The following is a 21891-nucleotide window of genomic DNA, read 5'->3' as shown; positions in this document are numbered from 1 at the left end:
TAAAAGTTGTGTCACTAGATATAATAGGATTTATCATCAATTAGATGTAAAGACCATATCCTGAAGTATGGAACATTTAGACCCTTTTCTTTTCTACAACAAATTGAAAATGAAATTACAACATATAATTTTCTTTTATTTTTATATAAAAAAAACAAATTTTCATAAATCTTTAATATGATCCCAGATACATACTTTAAATACTATTATTTAAAATTTGAAATTATTGTAGATTTTAGAAATTGACTTAAAATTAATCTGTAAAATTGAAATAAAGGTCATCTAACTTTACCCCTTGGCCATGACAGCATGACTTTTTAAAAAAAATATATTTTCTAACTAAATTTCTAAAATCAATAACAATTCCACATTGTGACTTAAAAAAAATATACAATGGTTATGAAAAATAGAAAATGTAAGAAAGTACATGTATAAACTAAAAAAGTTCTTGTAGTTTATAAAAATAACAATCACAAAAACATTAATTATTAAAATCACAACCACACATCATTAAAATTAATACATACAATCACAACCTCAAAGCTAAATGAAGAGAAGATACCAATTTCACAACCACAAAAGGCAAGCCCAGATACAGATATGGAATGTATTCTATCATCAAATGTTAAAATACTGGTATTGTGCTTCTAAAACGAATATAATGTAGATATAATTATACATTATATTCATATAAATACATTGTAGATTAAATTGTACCTAATATATAATATCTAATTTATTTTAAGTAATACCATGTTGCTAAACAAAGATCATTTTATGACAACATAAAAGTCAATCTTTCATCAAGTAGATATCTAAATAAAATATCCTGCAAAACAAAGAGCAATTTAATATTTCTTTGTATAGAAATTAACAAAAAATACCAATAAAAAATACAGGTATAGTTACAAAGATATCAACTCCTTGTAACTATAACTGTAAAGAGCCCAGACATATAATCATTATTATTACACATTATAACAGTGAAGTATGACACCATACATATAGTTAAATTAACATTAAACAAATTATCTTTTGTTGGGCAGATCCAGTATAAATAAAATACCTTGCAAGGCACAGCTTTAAACAACCACAAAGGCCAAACCCAGAACAATTTCAGGTAATAATAGACATAACTGGCAAGCTTGATACAACTCTAAATATGAATTGTAATTTAATGTTAACACAGCATAAATTTCATTTCAGAAAAAAACATTAAAAGGGTTCAAAGAAGTTCAAAAGTTGCCATTAGACAAAAGAAAAAAAAAAGTTATATTTTGGGCTTCTGTTTTTTTTTATAATGCCTGTAGTTTTTTGACTTATTTTTGGTCCCTAAATTATTAACAATTCAATCAAAACCTTCTTGTGTGGTATACAGCTTTGTACTTCATTTCATAAAGAACAATTCACTGAATCTTTGTCAGGAAAGTAGAATAAAAAAGCTTGTATTAGGCCCTTAATTTCTAAATGATTGCAACCATAGTCAATAAAATCAATCTCAACCTTCCTTAGTGTGGTAAAGTACCTTTTGTAAAATTTAATCAAGATCCATCAACTAATATTCAATTAATAGCACAAAAACCAACTGTCTGCTAAGAGGGGCACTGACAACAGTGCCATACAATAGTCTTTTTTCATATTTACGGAATGAAAGCCATTTTAGCAAGATTGTCAAAGGGACGTAACCATCAATACCCGACAACCTGATTGGTCTCATTGGAGAAAGGGAAAACAGTCAACATTTTTCTTGGAAACTTAAACTATTTTAACTTTAGTAAGTACCTGAATGGTTTAAAATAAGTTATTTAAAAGTATCCAAGTACTTACTTAATACATGTATAAAAAATTAAATATTTGAATTTGAAGTCTACTGCTGTCCATTGCTCCACTTTGACAATAAATCAGTCAGTCGGATGACATATTTGTAGAAAGTTTTTTCCTTTGCTGAAAATCTTAAAAAAACAAAACCAAAGTATGGATTAGAAATAGGAAAAACGACCATTATATGACTGCAGTTGCATTAAAAACTTTGATTAAATCTTGAACATTTGTATAATGTTTTCATAAGTCTTGTCTTTTGTTAGGCATTATTGTATATTGCTGTCCATATATGTTATAAGTTAAGAATGTCTTTTTTTTTAAATATATGTTGTGTTAAAAATCACCTTCTTTAATGTTTTATTCTAGAACATTGAATGTTGTATGTAGGAAATGAGCTTATCAGGCTATAAGCACAGCTTTTATTAAATAAGTCTTTCTTTGATTTTGTTGGTAAAAAAAACCTTTAAGCATGGCAGCCTTTAATATAAAACATGAATATTTGAACATTAGGAATAAAATACAATTATTTGACCATGCATCCATTCAATATACCATTTCTATCAATTTCTTACAATAACATCATATAGATTGCACCATGTCTTAGGAGAGGAAAGTAGTATGTAGTTGATTATTTATTATTCCAAATGAAAAAGTAGACAACCAGTGAATAGCTAATATTGTGTTACATTACTATTGCAAAATCCCAACAATTATAATTGGCAACAATGTCACCCACTATAAATATTATCAACAAACATTGTAATTACTGTCATAAAATACTACATACTTTAACAGAACATACACATAGCACTACATAAAATATCAAACTATTTATTGTTTTTTGGCCTGTTGTAATAAAAATCGATTGTAAAATGTTTTAAAAGCATATAAGCATGTATTACATAATAAGGAATACAAGTTTCAGATCCTTTTCAATTACAAATATATATCAATTACCCTCTCTTGTATTATGCATAGTTTATTGTGAAGCTGATTTTCTTTGTGTTACAAATATAAATACAATTTTCCTTATTGCCCTAGAAAAGAGAAAATTACTTTTATTGTTAAATAGTAAAAATACTTTTATTAAGCCCTTTATTTTTTTCAGATCAAGTAAAACAATTATTTTGATTAATTCATAAGGACTTTTATATGGAAACCCATGATTAAACAAAAGTGAAAAACAATATCTTGTGGTTCATTGGTATAAAAACGCTTGCATTTAGGACTATGGAAGATTTCTGGTTATCATGGCAACAGACTTATGAAAATAGAGGTACAAAATGGCCCAGTACAGATAAAACTTCTTCAAAGGATAAACTAGTAAATCTGCCTGGTCCCTTATGAAGAGCATGACTTATAGATAGAGTTAAAGCTCATTGGTTATATGACTAGAGTAGCACAATCATGTCTCAAACAGTCCATTGTCTTCTTGTCCATTCTACAATAATAGACTGACATGCAGTTCATTCCTGTGATCACAAATATCTTCTTTCAACATAAACTTTGGATCATTTATTAAGTTGCTGAACACAATTTTATATTTCTTCCATTTCGAGCTTTTGCCACAAAATCAAACTCATAATCCTCTGCCAGTAATATGTCCTTGAGACAACCTTTAAATCCAGTTGTGAATTTCTTCTGAGAATTATGGGATATATCGGGCATGCCACCTAAAAGGTCGAGAAGAAAGTATTGAGAACATGAATTTGTTAAGAAAGGTAATTTGGTTCTTTAATGAAACTTAAAATGGATTGTTACAAAACACTTTATGTCGCTTTGTCATTGTAATGAAAATACCCCAATAAGGTACAACTTAAAATACATGTGCCATTAACCTGAAATACCCCCAAAAAATATTACAGACAACCAAAAAAAACATAAATAAGGGTATTGATATTCAGTGGGTATCAGAGCATATCCCAGGTATACCCACATATCATTAATGCTTTACTAAATCTTCAGCATAAGGAGTGAAATTGCACAAAGTTTTTAATGATTGCCATACAAGACAGTCACTGAGGCATTCTCTTTACATTACAATGCATTACACATGCTTCACTTAAAATATATGAAGTAAAATATTCAAGATTCTTTGTAACCATTCTCACATCCACAGCAATCCCACATTGTCATTTGATTAGATTGATAGTCACTAGACAAACAAAATTTAGGTTCAAATAGGTATATATCTTAGAATTAACATGAAATAATAATATACTAAAGGTATATATATCTACATAGTGCTGAAGAAAAAGACAGGACCTATACCTTTTCTTAAAATAAAAAGGCAGGATAGAAAATTTCATCCTAGCCCCCCCCCCCACTAAATAAATATCATCTGGTCCCCCTTACCTTAAAATTAGGAAGATATTTGGGAGAAGTCCCGGGGGAATGCTAACAGGAACAGGATAGATGGAAAAATGGACAGACAGAAGGGTTGAAATGATTATTTTAACACAGCTCTGTTGTATGTATCAGGTAGTTGCACAGAAAACTATTTAAAAAAAGTTGTGAACAGATGAACAACAATTACTATATACCTCCCACTATGATATTGGACCATATAAACTAATTAATTTTTTCCTTACCTATGTATAAAACTTGATTTGTGTTCAACACTGTGTAACTACCAGGAGATGTTCCTTCAATTACTAGAGAGTCATCTACCATGATAAATCCATCTTGTTTATCCCTAAAAAAATGAACAACACCCCTTCCTTCAACTACTTGCAAATGTCAATAGAAAACTTGATATTTATTTCCCTGAGAATCCAACAAAAAAAATAATAAGCAAATTCATGACACTTTTAAGATGTTGTATCATAATTTACATAATTTACTGATACCTTGACTTGGGCCTTACATAAGGATCAAGATGGCTTGCTTTAAATTTTTAAATGTGAAAAGGGTACAAGAGATACACTTTATATTCATCCCCACAACAACTTGAACCCATGAAAAAACTAATTATATGCTCAATGGGAACAGCTCGATATAGCCAAAGAAAGATAAATTGATGTGCAGCTTGATATGGCAACAGAAGTCAAAGCTCTGAGCAGTAGGGTCAAGTATGGACTCACCATTCAAGCTTGATACAGCTCTGAATTTTGATTGATTGCGATTAACAATTTTGTCAAGGATAATAATTTGACCAGATTCAAAGTGGCCACTTTTTTGTCCCTTAATCCTATATAGTTCAAATCATAATCCCCACAATCAATCCCAGCCTTCCTTTTGTGAAATGGCACCCTGAACATGCTATTTATTTATTTATTTTAAAGCAACATTTTATCTTTCCATACGCTATGCTGCATTTAAAACTAACTTTTTTCTTTAAAAAAAAAACAAAAGAGTCTCATATATGGTATAAGTGATTGATCAAAACAATGTGCACTCTACAAATAATTATTGACCAAGTTTCATAATCAACTAAATTGAAATAAGATATCTTTAAGTATTCAAGGATAGAATTTATTATTAGTAAATCTGAATAGTAAATTGCCAGCTTGTCTTTAATTTGACAACTTATGACAGAACAGGATACACTCAAATAAGGATTGTTCAGTTTTCATTAAACATCAAGATTCTAGAAATGTTCATGTCAACCACCTGACCTTTTCTTCTTGGAAGTTACATACATGTAACAAACCTATACAAAATATTAACAATGTTATGTTCTTTAAATTTCACAGGGATCTGAGTTCAGGACAAAAGTGGACATACATATAAGTCAACATTTACAATATGTCAGCTAATGCCAGCTGGTGATACCCCAACTTAAAGATAGACATAATATGTAGATAGATGTATAAATGGATCATCAAATGTAGGATTGTAAAAAATGGGCTGGAAAAAAAAATCACGATATTTTTTTTAATTAGACTGAGTAGCATTCTTGTATTTAACTTTTTATGTCTAAACATCCCTCATCCAAAAACTCTTGGGGCTGCAACATTCTTTATACAAGCTAGATTAATTCACAGCTTAACAAGACATTTGTCCTAAGCTGCATGGAAAATAAAACCAACTCTAGCAAGATTTGAAGAATCAGACAACAGTAAAGTATGCAAATTTACATAATATATCCTATCAAATATGGATACCATTGGCAGAGTGGGTTTAACAGAGATGCATCCACTAATCAATACTGAAAAAAATGGTTCAAAATTTAATAAGGACGAATCTCATTATTTAAGACCCATGTTATATGAGCTGCAGTATAAAAGTACAATAAAATCCCAATTTAGCATGTACATGTATATATACAATGCATTTCATTCCTCACATCTGTCAAACAAAGAGAAATCCATCTTTATTGACACAACATGTTACAAAGTATTTAAACCTAAACCACATTCATCAAAACACTGTTAGGTATTTCTCCCTACCATTGTAATAGAACATATTCAAGTAAACACTGAACATTTGACATTGTGAAGACAGATATTTAGACAAGTATATACACCTTACATGTAGGCAGTCCTCAGTATATACACTACTGAACATAATAAACAGTATATGATAATGCCTGCATTGCTTACAAGGAGAATTTGAAATCATGTGGTCATTTCATTTAGTTATTGAAACAAAATGTTTTTCAGTCATAGAGATACCTATTCTTATGTCATTACATGTACTGCCATCCACTGAGCCACACAAAAAAATGATCATTTGTAGATGGCACTGAGATCATTAACCCTATAAAGTTTCAAAACTGTTTCAGGGAGGCTGATCTTTGTAGACTCCTTTCATTAAAATCAGATTAAGTTGTTGAACACACAAGCAAATCTGAAAGTGTTAGAAGTACAACACTGTCCAATAAATGAATATGTAAAACTATTGCTTTAATCATGAACTTCAGTTCTTAGTTTCCCCAATAAGAAGATGAATATCAAGATCCAGAAATGGACATTACTGATTGTCAGTATCAGCTTTCGTTAAAGTAAATTCTGATAAGTACCTTTCTTGTTGATATTGGGAGTCAAAGCATCATCCAAATATCTACAACTTATTAAATTTATGAACCCAATGATGTATAGATGAGATTTTAATGATTCTAGATATGCATGTGTTTAATTCTGAGCATTATAAATCTTGAGAGGGATTTCAATATTCTCTATTTGTCCTTTATATTTGTAAATTAACTACCTCTCCATTAGCTCACATCATAATACTTTGTTTAAATGTATGATTTCAACCTAGTGTAAATAGTGTATTACACGTGTCGTAGGGTGGAATTATATTAATTTGCATTATTATTATTTGCTTACTCTTCTGGAGTTTCTAATGTCACTACCGGTTTTTGTGGGAGTTCATACTGCTAATGCTTTAGTTTTTTTGTGTGACGTCTTGTTTCTCTTATCTTCAGTTTTTATGTGTAATCTGTTTTATTTGGTTGGGTAAAATGTGTATGTAGATAGTCTTTGTTTCATGTGTTCATATTTAGGCCATGTTTTTTAATTTGACATATGTGTATTTGAATTATCACACTGCTGACACTTCAGGTTTTTTTTGGCCAACATTTAGCTCAGTTTAGAAAATAGGGTTTACAAAAAACACTTATTTTAACACATTGAAATTGTGCTCTATAAAGTTCATGGTGTACATACAGTTCAAATGGTTATGACCCAAATCATTATTCACCAAAAACAGTGTAAAGAGATATAAAGTGAGGACAATTTATAACAGTTCAAAACTTTAAAGCCCTCTATGTGATTTTAAGCATTATTCCTTAAATTATCAGGAAACATAAATTTGCTATTATATTCCATTGTAGTGAAAACAGTTGAACAATATAAATTTAAAGATAGCTTTATCTCCTTTTATGTCTCTATTTTTTCTATAATAACACATCATTTTTCTGTATGAAGTTGTCAGCAACATTGCAACCACAAACAAAGTTCAAAATTATAAATACACAAGAAGAGAAAAAACTTCATGAAAAAAATTACAGATCCTTAAAAGAACTAATTTGTAATAATGAACAACTTCAATGATTGGTTTATGGAAACAGAAGATATTTATAAACATACTCATCTTAATTTACATTGCATAAGTGTTCAAAATTCAATGTTTCATCAAAGTCTCACTACTTTAATTAATAACATATATTGTCCATACTATTACAAAAAATCTACAACTTCAGACATAATTTAGAAGAACACTATTGTAAGAATATAAACAACTTAGCCACAAGATTTGGTAATAAAAATCTTCATGGAGTGTAGCATGATACAACCACAGTGGTTAAACCCTGAACAGTTGGGGCAAGACTGGACACAATATTAGTTTTCAACACACCTTAATTAAGCATAGGAACTTACAATTCATTATGGACACAAGAATTGGTTAGGACACTATATTGCACAAAATTTGAAATTCAAATGAAAATTTTCAAAATCAGACCAAAAATAAAAAAGTTGATTTATTGGGGTGTGGCCCCTTTGATCCTTTGTAACTCGAAAGCCATACGAGATATCTGAAATCTGATTGAAAAATTTTCATAAGGAATCCAATAAAAAAAATTGAAATCTAAATATTAAAATATGCATTACATAACATATCATAATAAATCAATACATCATATTAAGATTAAAAAAACATCAAAAAATTTATTGTGTAATCATCTTGATGACTCTTCACTACCTTGTAAAAAAATCACTCAATATGTACGATAGTATTGGGATATAATGGCAATTCAAAGAAGAATAACTCTAATAATAAATTCAACTTGCATTTCTGGTAATTGCCTTTTCTTTCTACAGCTAATTGAAAAAGACCAGTTCTAATTCAATACTAATTTATGTAGGCTAGTGAGTAATTTAAATAGCTCTCTATGTAGAAATCTGCCCTACATTATACCAATGTGTCCTACTTAACTATTTCAGAATACCTGTGTTATCTTCATCCTCCAAAGTCAGGGTTTTGAGTCCACCCTCGCTCCCTAAAACCCCTGACATCACTCATTCATATTTAGCGGGTATCGTCCAGCACCATCTAGTGAGTTACCTAAATTTAACCTGGATCCAAAATCCAATCAAATCACTCGTAATAGAAACTCTTTGATATAACTTACAAAATGGCTACATACACATAACGTCATTTTTTTTTCGCTCAAGACTCTAAACAGAATCTACAGTTATCATTTTTTGGTCATATTGAATCATTTGTGACATCTTACAACTATCAGTTACTTGTATCATTGTTTACCTTTCCACAGACATTTTATGTCAAATCAATTTTCAATGGTGCTTTGCACCCGGAGAAGCAACCAATCGGAATTGGCTAGACAATACCTGCTAAATATGAATGAGTGATGTCAGGGGTTTGAGGGAGCGAGGGTGGACTCAAAACCCTGATTTGGGAGGATGTGTTATCTTTTGGACACTGCCTTTTGAGTTAAAATTGCTGTCAATTATGATGACCTTCACCTCTATATTATACCATCCACCAGTGTGTTTGGGTAGCTTGTACTCTATTTACAAGTGATTTACTTGTTTCTGATTGGATAACACTGTTCATTTCATTTAAATATTCATAGACCAAGTCTATTTTTAGTTTTAATTACTTAATTGAACTGAATGCTGAAACTTCTTTTGAAAAGAATTTGATGCTCATACATTGTCAAGCTGATATTATTTCTTGCTGGATTAGTTTTAAGGACTATAAGTTATGGTAACATTCATTACACTTTTGCAAAATGTTTTCATGTTTTCAAATTGCAATATAAATGCATGCACCAGTCCTTCTAAGGACCTTCTTAATACTAAACAGGAATTTTTTTTTAATAAAGTTGTTTTAGAAATGTTGTAAAATGATTGTAAATACTAGTATCATTTTAAATTTTTTTTCTTTGGCTTACAGTGACTGTGTATATAAAATGCCCTTAAATATATATAAGGAAATGTACCAGTATAGAAAATTGAACAATGATTTAAATGGCCTCAGTGAGTTGTATTCACTTAACCTTTAGAGGTTCAGGATATCATAATTGACAGCTATTCAAACTTAAAAGACAGTGTCTTATGGTAACATTCATACAGGTGTTCTGAAGTAGTTAAGTAGGACACATTGGTATAATGTAGGCCAGATTTCTATCTAGAGATCTATTTAAGTTACTCACTAGCCTACATAAATTAGTATTGAAATTAGAACTGGTCTATTTCAACTAGCTGAAATACTTAAGATACGGTCTAAATACATATATAACAATTTCACTGTCAATTTTAATGTTGTCTTCAAAACCCCATAAATCAGACCCATTCTTCTTTAATGTAGTGCAATTTCAAAGAAAAAGGAAAATGCCAGTTTATGGCCTCTATCATGAAAATGAGTATGTCTGACCCCTTATTGTCCCCTAATACCTAAACGGTTCAAGCCATAACACCAAAAATCAATTCTGTGCTTCCTTTTCTGATAAGTCATCTTGTATAATTTCATAAAGATCTACATAGTTATACTTAAGTTATTCAGCGGAACCCGAATTATCTATGCATGACAACGACACAGGTGACAACATTTTGATACCATTATACGACCCCAATTTTTTTTGTGGTCGTATATAAAGTTAAACCTTTTAAAGATCATCTCTTTAATTTATAAATAAAAAAAGAGCCATAAATACAAAAGTCAAGAAACTTATACCTGAATAATTAAAAGCAAGAACAGGAAAAACTCAATATCATTGCTATGGAGCAAGAATAAATAAAGGGAACTAATTGAATATTAAGGGATTTCAACCTTACTTATATTAAAATGAAAAAAACATACCTCTGAACTTTAATGGAATGCCATTTACCATCAAACAAATTAGTTGAGTTATATATAATAGTAGTGCTTCCACTGCCTAGATCATACTGTAGTATTAAAGCACCATCCCTCATCCCTAATGCCATATAATCACTGTTTGGTGTCACTGGATAGGTCTTACTGCTCCATAATATCAAACCATTAGATGACTTGGGCTTTATTTTGAATTGGACATCTATTTTGTCTCCATTTATTCTATAAAATAAGAAAGACCGTAAGACTACATTAAAATTTATGGTAGGTTTTCAAAACTGGCAAAAGAAAGGCATCTCTGTATTGGTTTAAATGTGAACAAGAGAGAGCCTGAATCACAAGTTTAACTTGAACTATAGAGAGCCTGAATTACTCACCAGTTTAACAACTTGCTTATTGGAAAAACTTGAGGAATGAGGCAGTCTAAGTTAAAATTAACTGAATCATCAAATGCATGCAATGCTTTTAATAGCATTTTTATGACCTGAACCAGAATTTTGCTAAAGGCAACAGTTTTTGAATTATTTTCAAAAAACTGTCTATCAAACCCTATTGAAGTTCCGTTTATAGTATAGGCAGTCATATCTATTCACGGATTAAATATCGTCATTTCGAGCAGAATACACAAAAGAACCACTGTGCTTAATTTCATTAAATGATCTTCAATGTGGCTCGTGTGGAAAACATGTAAAAAAAAAATTCTTCGGGGGCTATTACTCCTTCATCAGTTGACAAATTTTTTTAAACATTTCAGTGTAAGTCCATCTCATCATGTTAAATAATGTAACCTTGCCAGAATTTTGCTAAAGGTAACAGTTCTTGAAAAAAATACTGCCTTCAAACCCCTGTTCTATTTTTTGTACAGCAGCCATATTTTTTTCACAGATCAAAAATCCCAACAGTCAATTTGTGTAGGATACCTTGAGGTACAGATATGCCAACTTTCATTGAATTTTGTAAAATGGTTTATTGAGAAGAGTTTCAAAGTTATGCATGTAAAAAATGCCAAAAAGCTGTTTCAGGGGCCATAACTCCAACATCAGTAGACAAATCACTGAAAATTTGGCATAGGTCCATCTCTTGATGCTGAACAATATTACCATCAGCCAGAATTTTGATAAAGGCAACAGTTTTTGATTATTTGCAAAGAAAATGCCTTCAGACCCCTATGTGCTATTTTTAGTAATGGCTACCACATTTTTCACTGATCATAAATCCCAAGGGTCATTTTGTGCATAATACTCTAAGGAACAATCATGCCAAGTCAGTCTTGTAGTTTCAGTGGAAAAGTTTTTGAAAATTTGTCCAAGACAACAATAGACGCCAAGTGATGGTATAAGCTCACTTGGCCAACACCCAGGTGAGCTAAAATGTGGCAAGACCATGATACCAAAACATCTAAAAGGTGGCATGAATTATTTCCCATTTTTAATTTTTAATTTTTTTGTCATTTTTAAAAGATAAATATATAAGAACACTCATTAAAAATTCATGAAATGGGTCAAGTAAATACAATTAATGTCTCTTCAACATTGGAAAACAAAACTGCATTTAAGGATTCTTCGGATACACTAATACAAAAAAAAAACAAAAAACAAAATGAAAACTCAAACATGTAGTTCTAAAATGAGGACATATAGCAGTGACAAATCTATAAACAATGTTATGATTCATGTGGATCGTTCAAGAAGAAGTCATTTGAAAATCATGTCTCTTCTCCCACAAGAAATCATGAATGCATGCAAACACATTCTAAAATATGCTTGTCTGGGTGGACTATCATCCTATATATTTTTGTGAGACTCGAAAATTCTGATTTGCTCCAAAATACCCATAAGCAGAAATTCTTCACCCAGCTATGAACATTGAAAATGTAAATTATCTAAGACAAACTTAAATTTCGAAATCACATAAGAATACTCAACTACCTTTAGCATTGTTTATACTCCAAAAATCTATTTTTACTTCCTACCTGTCCAAAATCTGTTTATCTGTATACATCAAGTAACTATAGCTACCAAAATATGGAATGTCAACAATGTCTTCAGTAGCTGGAGTATAAAAAAAAAGATATCAGTGTTTTATCTGTCTAGTTGGAGGAAACTTTTAAATTTATTTTTCTGAAACAGTGAATGAATTAATTAAAACCGTGACAGATTCCAGTCAACACAACAATTTATCAGCGATCTATGTCATACATACCATATTCACATTGTCTACCAGAGAATCCTAGAGGGCAGTAACAAGTATAAGTTTCTTTGTCTGGTTCACATTCTCCAGCATTCATACAAGGCTGATCTACACAGTGATGATCACAGTTATCTATGTTGACTCCATCTTTGGCTGATGATACTATGTTTATCTGCCTCCCATTAATAATGACCTGAAGATAAATAAATCAAGAGTTTTACTTAATTATAAAACATCAAAATAGACAATAGCAAAAATTCCCTCAAAATGTCAAGGAATAAGTATGTATTATAATTAGGGTTCAATCTAGAGGCTCTAAAGGGCCTGAATCGCTCACCTGACTCAAGCAATGTTGTACTTTTGTAAATGCGGCCATATTTTTTCCTGGATAAAAATTCCTAACACTCATACCTAAAGGACAATCATAACAATTCTCATTAAATTTTGTTAAGTAGTTTCTGAAAAGAAAATTGTTTAAATTAATAATCTTAATAACAAAAAGATGTTGAAAAAAGGGAAATAATTCAAACAGATCACCACAGAGAGATCTCATCATGCTGAACATTTTACAATGTGTCAGAATTTGGTAAAACCCAACAGATTTGGAGATATATGTGAAAAACTTCTGTCTTCTCTCAATATTATATTTTTTAGTGACAGCAGATATGTTTTTCTCCCGATCAAAAATCCCCACAACAGTTCTGTAAAATACAATATAAGGAACATTCATATCAAGTTTGGTTCTTAATGGTCTGGTAGTGTCAAAGGAGAAGACTTTTGAAAGAAATCACTTTCAAAATAGCGAAAAAATCTCGGAAAAGTGCAATAACTTCAACATGGCATAACAGAGTTACATGAAAATTTGACCACAGATAGATCTCATCATGCTGAACATTTTTACCACGTGTCAGAATTTGGCTAAACTCAACAGTTTTGGAGATACATGTGAAAAACATGAAAAAAATAGGTAAAATAAACTGTTATCACAGAGATACCAACATGACTCGCCTGTCGCACATGGAAGCTGTTATTTAAAACTTAATTTATGGTGACATTTTACTAATTTTATACATCATTGGCAATTCATAATATCAATACAACTACTAGACACCACCAAAGTGGACAGATTCCTCAGATATTCAAAGACTGCTCTGGCTTCCAAAATTCTGTCCGTAGAAAAATCACCAGCTGCAAATTTTTTTTTGCCAATTTTCAGAAATTAAAGCCAAAATGGGTGCCAAAAAAAATTGTTCTAATTTTTTAAATAAACAGTATTAAGTCCACTGATGAGTTACCTTTGTCAATTGACATACATCTTCCCAAGATTCACTCTTGATGCATGTATATAGCAGGTCTTGATTTCTCTTTCAAGTGAGAAAATTTCTAGCAATCTACCATGGACCATTTATTGTGTTCCTTTTTTTTTTTATCTCTTGTTCCCTTATACTCCTGCTTGATACCTGAATTTTATGACTTAATGCCTTCAGTGTTTCCATAATTAGATTTTGGGAATCCCCAATCTATTTGTTTACCGATTTTCCCGCCAAAAAATCCACATGGCAAAAGTGTAAACAAATGTCATCTATTTTCTTTCATCAATCCTTGCATTTTGAAGTGTTTTGGACACTTCCTAATGGGATAATCATTGTTAATTGGATTTAATTTATTCTTTTATAAAGTAAATATATTTTTAATGTATCATATGGTTTAACAGGGCTGTGAAGATTGTAAGTAGCCACATGTACATGGCCATGATTTTGTTTATCTTTGACAAGATGATGAGAGTTTTGATTGGCTCAATAATGTATTTACATCTGATTGACACCTCCAATGAGGATATTGTGAGTCACAGTCACCTGGTCTAATTAACTCTGACCAGGTGTCAACACAATAGTTTAATTGGAGAGAATATCCGTTGCTGACAAACTTCCTGTTATTTGAATAAACAAAACCTAGGCACCAAGAAAATCCCGATGTGGTTATTTTTGTCGGCAGATCAAATAAAAAATTGCAAATTGCGACATTGGCGAAGCCCAGCACGATCCCTGGTATTGTTAATTGTTTGTATATATGACACAGTGCAAAATGATGTTTCAGTAACATAAAATTTCTAAGTCACAAGACTGCGACTTGGAGAGGGTATTGTGACTAAGGGATGCTAATGACACTGTATACTAGTGGTTCATATCAACATGACATAATCAGAAAAAGTCACATAAAATCTTAAAAAAAAAATGAAATTTCAAATTTCAAAGTCAACACACTGCAGGGGCATATGCATGAAATGGATATAGAATTGTGCTATAGTGATACCAATGCAACTGCATACCAAATATGATTGACCTAGCACAAGTGAATTATATCAAACTGACCTAATCAGAAAACTTAATCTTAATGTGGATGCCAAGACTGATAACTAAAAGTAATATCTAAGTCTTGTCTTTTGTGACATTCCTAACAGGCAAGACAAAAAATGGAGGCTCTATCCAGGTGACAAGCCTAAATCATTGATTTTTTTACTCTGTCTACCTTTCAAACAAGAGGCTCCCAGGAGCCTGAATTACTTACCTGGTTCAAGTTTATCTTTCAATGGCAATAATTCCTACAAGGAGTCATCCAACAATTTTGACTCAAGAAGACATTGGTAGGACTTATTATAAGGATCATTTAAGAAATTGAAAGTTTCATTATATCTATTATAGTTTTCAAGATAATGGCTGAAAACTGTAAAAAAAAAAAGAAAAAAAAGTCATTTTTCATCTTTCAAGGGCAAATATTTGGTTAAACCTAATGGTTTCGCAGATATATGCGAAAAATACTGTCTAACCCCTGTGTTCTATTTTTAGTAACAGTGGCCATGTTTTTCAACAGATCACAAATCCAATCATCAGTTAATTGCAGGATACCCCAAGGAACATTCATTATAAGTTTGGTTCCAAAAGGTCAAGTAGTGTCAGGGGAGAAGATTTTTTTATAGAAATACATTTAAAAAAGCAAAAAAAATGACAAAAATGGGCAACAACTCCAACATGGCTTTACAGATTTAAATGAAAATTTGACCACAGATAGATCTTATCATGCTGAACACTTTAAACTGTGTCAGAGATATATATGCGAAAAACTACTGTCTGACCCCTATGTTCAATTTTTATTAACAGCGGCCCATGATTTTCGAAGGATAAAAAATACCCACATAAGTTCTATGCAATATACCCCAATGAACATTTACACCAAGTTTGAAGTCAGAGGAGAAGAGTTTTGAAAAATTGTTAATGGCCAGGTGAGCTAAAAATTGGTCCCTTTTAAAAGATTTCTGTAAAAATCAATCCCATCAAAGATTTTATTTCTTCTATTAATTCACCAAAGTTTGAAGGATCAGTAAACAAGAGGCTCCCAGGAGCCTGAATCGCTCACCTGGTACAAGTTTGTCTTTCAAGGGCAATAAATTTAACAAGAAGTTGTCCAACAATTTTGATTCAAGAAGACTGGTAGGACTATCATAAGGATAATTTCAGTGATAGAAAGTTTCTTTCTATTATAGTTTTAAAGATATTGGCTGAAAACTTAATTAAAAAAACTGTCATTTTTCATCTTTCAAGGGCAATAACTCTTACAGGGGTCACCTGACAACTTTGATCCATGACAACTTGTAAAGGCCTTGTAATAAGGGTCATTTCAGCTACAGAAATGATTTTACTAAACCTAACGGTTTTGGAGATATATGTGAAAAACTACTGTCTGACTCCTTTGTTCTATTTTTAGTAACAGCAGCCATGGTTCCAATTGGTTAAGTGGTGTCAGAGAAGGAGATTTGTGGAAGAAATAACATTCAAAATAGCAAAATAATGTCATAAAAGGGTAATAACTCCAACATGGCTTAACATATCAAAATGAAAATTTGACCACAGATAGATCTCATCATGCTGAACACTTTAATCACATGTCAGAATTTGGCTAAACCTAATGGTTTTGGAGATATAGGCGAAAAACTACTGTCTGACCCCTATGTTCTATTTCTAGTAACAGTGGCCATGTTTTTCGACAAATCAAAAATCCCCACATCAGTTCTATGCAGGATACCCCAAGAAACATTCATCCCAAGTTTGGTTCCAATTGGTCAAGTGGTGTCAGAGGAGAAGAGTTTTGAAAAATTGTTAATGACGACGGACACCTAGTGATGGCAATAGCTCACATGGCCTTCGGCCAGGTGAGCTAAAAATGGAGAAGATATCAAGGTGACAAGCCTAAAACATTGATATTTTACAAAGTCACCCTCTCAAGATTTTATTGCTAGTAACCATTCATCAAAGTTTGAAAGAAAAAGGTAAAAAAAATGAAGACACTAGTAAGGTGATGACAATTTGTGACAGATGGGTCAAAAACCTCTGTAACTTAGTTGTGTTAGATTATAGTGTTTTGATTTAACATGGCACTTGAAAATCAAGAATGTTCAGGAAAGAAAAAAAATGCAGGAAATTTTTTATCTTCAGTTTTTGGCAAATCCAACAACTAGCTACCAAGGTTTTACTGTTTTTGTGTTTATGCAAAATCAAAAGAATGTAATGATTCAAACACAAGAACAACAATGGTAGTTTGCTATAGCTTTACCTTCTGTAAACACCCATGGAAAGATGAGGTCAGATTGGCAATCTTTGGTATATGATCAAAGTAATCATGTCCTCCTATATACAAATCCTGTAGTAATGTCAGCTGTGTAAATCCTCCCTCAGAATTGCCCTCAACTCGTATCTGATCATCTACCTCCAGTATACCCTGAAGACCTGTCCTTGTTACTCTCACATGGTGCCAAGCATTCAACTGTAATGCCTTGATACTTCTGTAATAGTAATATAGTCCATTAATTATCTCCCTTGGGGTGTCCTAACAATATTATATGTCTGTCTCAATGGTTCTCTTCTGAGACATGTGAAACCTGTAACATAAGTTCATACACCTATACTTGGTGTCACATACAGCACATTTTCGATTTGAAGCTCAATTTTTTCAACTGTCGGGACTTACTGCTAGAGTTGTCTCTCTTTTAATTAATCGGAAGATAGTTCGCATATATGCATGACGTGATAGTTTCAATGAGTCGTTTATTGGCTGAAATCATGCATAACAAATCCTTACGGGAAAATCCTATACTAATATCCGCCATGTTGGTTTCTACGGGATGATTTGTTTACAAACGAAGTTCGTAAGTTCCCGTCGAACTCCAGTGACAATCATCTGCTAAATCGACTTCTCAGTGTTGTACGATGTTCACGTAGAATAAATCCGAATTAGCGCCGAAATGCATTCTGGGTTCTTTGGTTTTTGGACAAACCATTTAAACGTAAACAACATCTCCTAGCAACCATATCACTATAAACATGGCCGACTTTTGTAAATATTGGGACCGAGAATTAAAATTTCACCGGAATTTAACGATTCGATGTTCAGGGAGAAGCCGTTTGGCATAACGAATGAGCAAGTTATTTAAGACAATTTAAACGACGGTGTGTGTCAATAAAGTCGTAGAAAATATTTTTATTCAAATTTTAACAGTATCTTATTTATATGACGCTAAGTATAATCATATACATAAAATACATCTGCAGGATAAAAAGAAAAAACAGTGTATGTACAATGCCCAAAAAATAAGATTAATTTGTAATTGGTGAAAACCAGTCAGAATTGCTTAGGAAACCATTGTCATCTGACTGTTTGCACAAATAAATTTAATATTTGTACATATAACATACATAATTTCTTTCTAGAAAGGATTATGAAAAGTCCTGAGCACTTGACCAGCATTCAACTTGCCATTCAAAGTGAGAGCTACTGTCCCTTAAATTTATATTAATATTATATCACACTTGAAGCACACTGCTACATGCCCCCCCCCCATATCTTTATTTTGCTATTAGACAAAATGGGACTCTACAACTGTAATTCCATTACCTTAAAACACCTGGACCTGTACCTAAATCAAACTGGAACTCTAGATGTCCTTCTCTCATTGCCAGAGATATGTAGTCACCTTTCCTATCATTGGTATAGCCATTATACAGTATCAAACCCTCCCAATTTGTAGGTTTTAATACAACCTCTATTTCAGTGAAGGATAAAGATGACCTTTCCAGACCTTGGTGTCGGACAAAGGAGTGACCATTAAAACCAGGAACATGTATCTCTATACCTGTCAAAAGTAAATCAAGTCAACTGATAAGCATAATGGATTTGATTGAAGCAACATTTAAGGTTCCAACTTTTTAAATGGACAGAGTGCAACATATGGATTATACTCTAAAGTTGATGAGCTTTTGAAGGATAATACTCTAATGTTGATGAGCTATTGAAAGATAATACTCTAATGTTGATGAGCTATTGAAAGATAATACTCTAATGTTGATGAGCTATTGAAAGATAATACTTTAATGTTGATGAGCTATTGAAGGATCATACTTTAATGTTGATAAGCTATTGAAGGATAATACTTTAATGTTGATAAGCTTTTGAAGGATAATACTTTAATGTTGATAAGCTATTGAAGGATAATACTTTAATGTTGATGAGCTTTTGAAAGATAATACTTTAATGTTGATGAGCTTTTGAAAGATAATACTTTAATGTTGATGAGCTTTTGAAGGATAATACTCTAATGTTGATAAGCTTTTGAAGGATAATACTTTAATGTTGATAAGCTTTTGAAGGATAATACTTTAATGTTGATGAGCTTTTGAAGGATAATACTCTAATGTTGATGAGCTATTGAAAGATAATACTCTAATGTTGATGAGCTATTGAAAGATAATACTCTAATGTTGATGAGCTTTTGAAGGATAATACTCTAATGTTGATGAGCTATTGAAAGATAATACTCTAATGTTGATAAGCTATTGAAAGGTAATACTCTATTGTTGATAAGCTTTTGAAGGGTCATACTCTAATGTTGATGAGCGTTTGAAGGATCATACTCTAATGTTGATGAGCTTTTGAAAGATAATACTCTATTATTATATGACTACAAATAACCACATAAATAATATAATTTATGGTAAATGAGGAGTGTTGGATCCTTGTATTGAATTTCACTTATCAGCATGTTTAATAGTTTAGAAAGTCAGGATGGAGTTGTTGTTACCTGAGAGTTTGGGAAAAGATTAGTCATATAATAAGCAATTAATAAATTAGGATTAGGATGATTTATCAATCCTGGAGATTTATAATTACCTCGGCCAATGGCCACAGTGATATTAGATCTATTTGGTTGATATTCACCTCATCCAAAGTCATTAACTACATGTATATAATGTTGATGAGCTATTGAAGGATTATACTCTAATGTTGACAATCTATTCATTGACTACAGTGAAATTCTATTAAGTTTGTAGATGTTTTATTCTTACGTTTTTGACATAATTGACCGCTCCATCCTAATGAACACAAACATGTATGTTGATCAGCTGATGTAGCTATACATCTTCCACCATTTTGACAAATTATATCAGAACACTCATCAGCACTGCATTCATCTGAAATAAATAATTAACTGCTAACAAGAACTTCTACTCTACAGCCATGTAAGTTGTAAACTATTTTCCTTATTAGGCTATTGGTTAGCAATAATCTTTCAGTTCTAATATGCTTAAGACTAGAGGCTCTAGAAAGCCTGAATTGCTCACCATAATCATAACCTCCTAAAGCATTAACTCAAAATTGGACTTTTGACCCTACTGTACTTTTGTCATAAGAATCATTCAATCAATAGAGAGCATTTTAGTTTTCAAAATGGTTTTCAAATCATAAAATAAATCTCTCATAGTCATAAACATCATTATGCAAATGTAGGAAAGGTCTGTCTCACCATGCTAATAAATTCTAGCCTGTCAGAATTTAGCTCAACCCATTTGTTTACAAGTTAATTCCAAAAACCATTCAATCTGAATGGTTTTTGCCAAGATCAAAAATCTCCACAGACAGATTGTTAAGGATATGTCATAAAGAACATTTATGCCAAGTTTGGTCACCATCCATCAAGTAGTTTCAGAAGAAAAGATTCTCAAAGTTGGAAATGTAAAATACAGGAAAATTACCATTTCCAGACCTGTAACTCAAACATCTATCGACAGATCTTTCTGAAAATTCTGCACAGCTCCATCTAATCATGCTGAACAATTTTAACAATTTTTTCGCCTGATTTTAGCTAGACCAAACTGTTTTTGAGTTATTTACAGAATTCTGAAATATGATCCCTATGGTTAATCTCACTATTTTGAACATAACTAGATTCTGTCAGAATTTTCTAAACCCAACAGTTTTGGAGATGTTTGAGAAAATATACTGTTTGACCTTCATGATCTATTTTTAGTAATGGTAGCCATGTTTTTATACCGATCACAATATCTTACAGTCATATCTTATGTGCAGAATACCATAAGGAACAATCATGCTAAGTTTAATTCCAATCAGTCCAGTAGTTTCAGAGAAGAGTTTTGAAAATTAAAACAGCAAAAATTGCAAAAAATGCATAAAGGGCAATAATTCCTTCATCAGTCAATGGATATTCTCGAAAATTTGTACACAAAGAGATCTTGTCATGCTTAATACTGTACCAGAATTTGGCTAAACCTTACAGTTTTGGAAATATTTGCAAAAACTTTTGTTTGACCTATATGTTATATTTTTAGTAATTGTGGCCAAGTTTTTCATGGACCCAAAAAACCCAATGGTCCAGTAATTTCAGAGCAGGAGATTTTGAAAATGTGTGATGATGACGGGCTAAGTGATGGCAATAGCTCACATTGCCCTTGGCCAGGTGAGCTAATAAAGGTAGAAGTGTCAAATCCAGGACTTCCATCAATTATCAAACTATACCTGAAAATTGAATCTGAATCACATCTTTATAGAATATTAACTGCAATATAATGAATTTTCAAATTCTTTACAGTAGCTTTACAATCAATTTTCTAAAAAATATTTTAGCAGCACATTTCCTTTAAGTATTGTAGTTTTTATTATGCATAAAAGTTATATACCAAATAAAAATCATAGTAACATTGAATTAATAAGTCTATGAACCTTTTAAATAAATGATGCCATGAACTGTTG

At 31.6% G+C, this 21891-nt stretch overlaps 1 protein-coding gene across 3 annotated transcripts in view; it reads right to left on the bottom strand.

The window, feature by feature from the left end:
* Positions 1-21891, bottom strand: part of LOC148630149 (pikachurin-like) — a 37901-nt gene that overhangs the window by 3308 nt on the left and 12702 nt on the right. Inside the window, exons 7-14 of one of the 3 annotated variants that reach the window (XM_088561785.1) lie at positions 20190-20315; positions 18742-18979; positions 17404-17632; positions 12808-12988; positions 12578-12656; positions 10594-10827; positions 4413-4516; positions 116-3494 (exon numbers count right to left, since the gene is read on the bottom strand). In XM_088561785.1, coding sequence (XP_088417911.1) covers positions 3340-3494; positions 4413-4516; positions 10594-10827; positions 12578-12656; positions 12808-12988; positions 17404-17632; positions 18742-18979; positions 20190-20315 — 1346 coding nt within the window. In that variant the 3' untranslated portion in view covers positions 116-3339. Of the gene's footprint in view, positions 1-115; positions 3495-4412; positions 4517-8767; positions 8844-10593; positions 10828-12577; positions 12657-12807; positions 12989-17403; positions 17633-18741; positions 18980-20189; positions 20316-21891 lie in introns of those variants that run through there. The other 2 variants (XM_088561800.1, XM_088561792.1) reach the window with 2 other exon arrangements.

Source organism: Perna viridis, chromosome 1, assembly GCF_037379345.1.
Source record: "Perna viridis isolate PV_CMFRI_1.1 ecotype Kerala chromosome 1, ASM3737934v1, whole genome shotgun sequence".
NCBI classification, from domain to species: Eukaryota; Metazoa; Mollusca; class Bivalvia; order Mytilida; family Mytilidae; genus Perna; species Perna viridis.
Note: the sequence above shows the minus strand (reverse complement) of the source record. Positions and strands in the feature narration are given on the sequence as shown.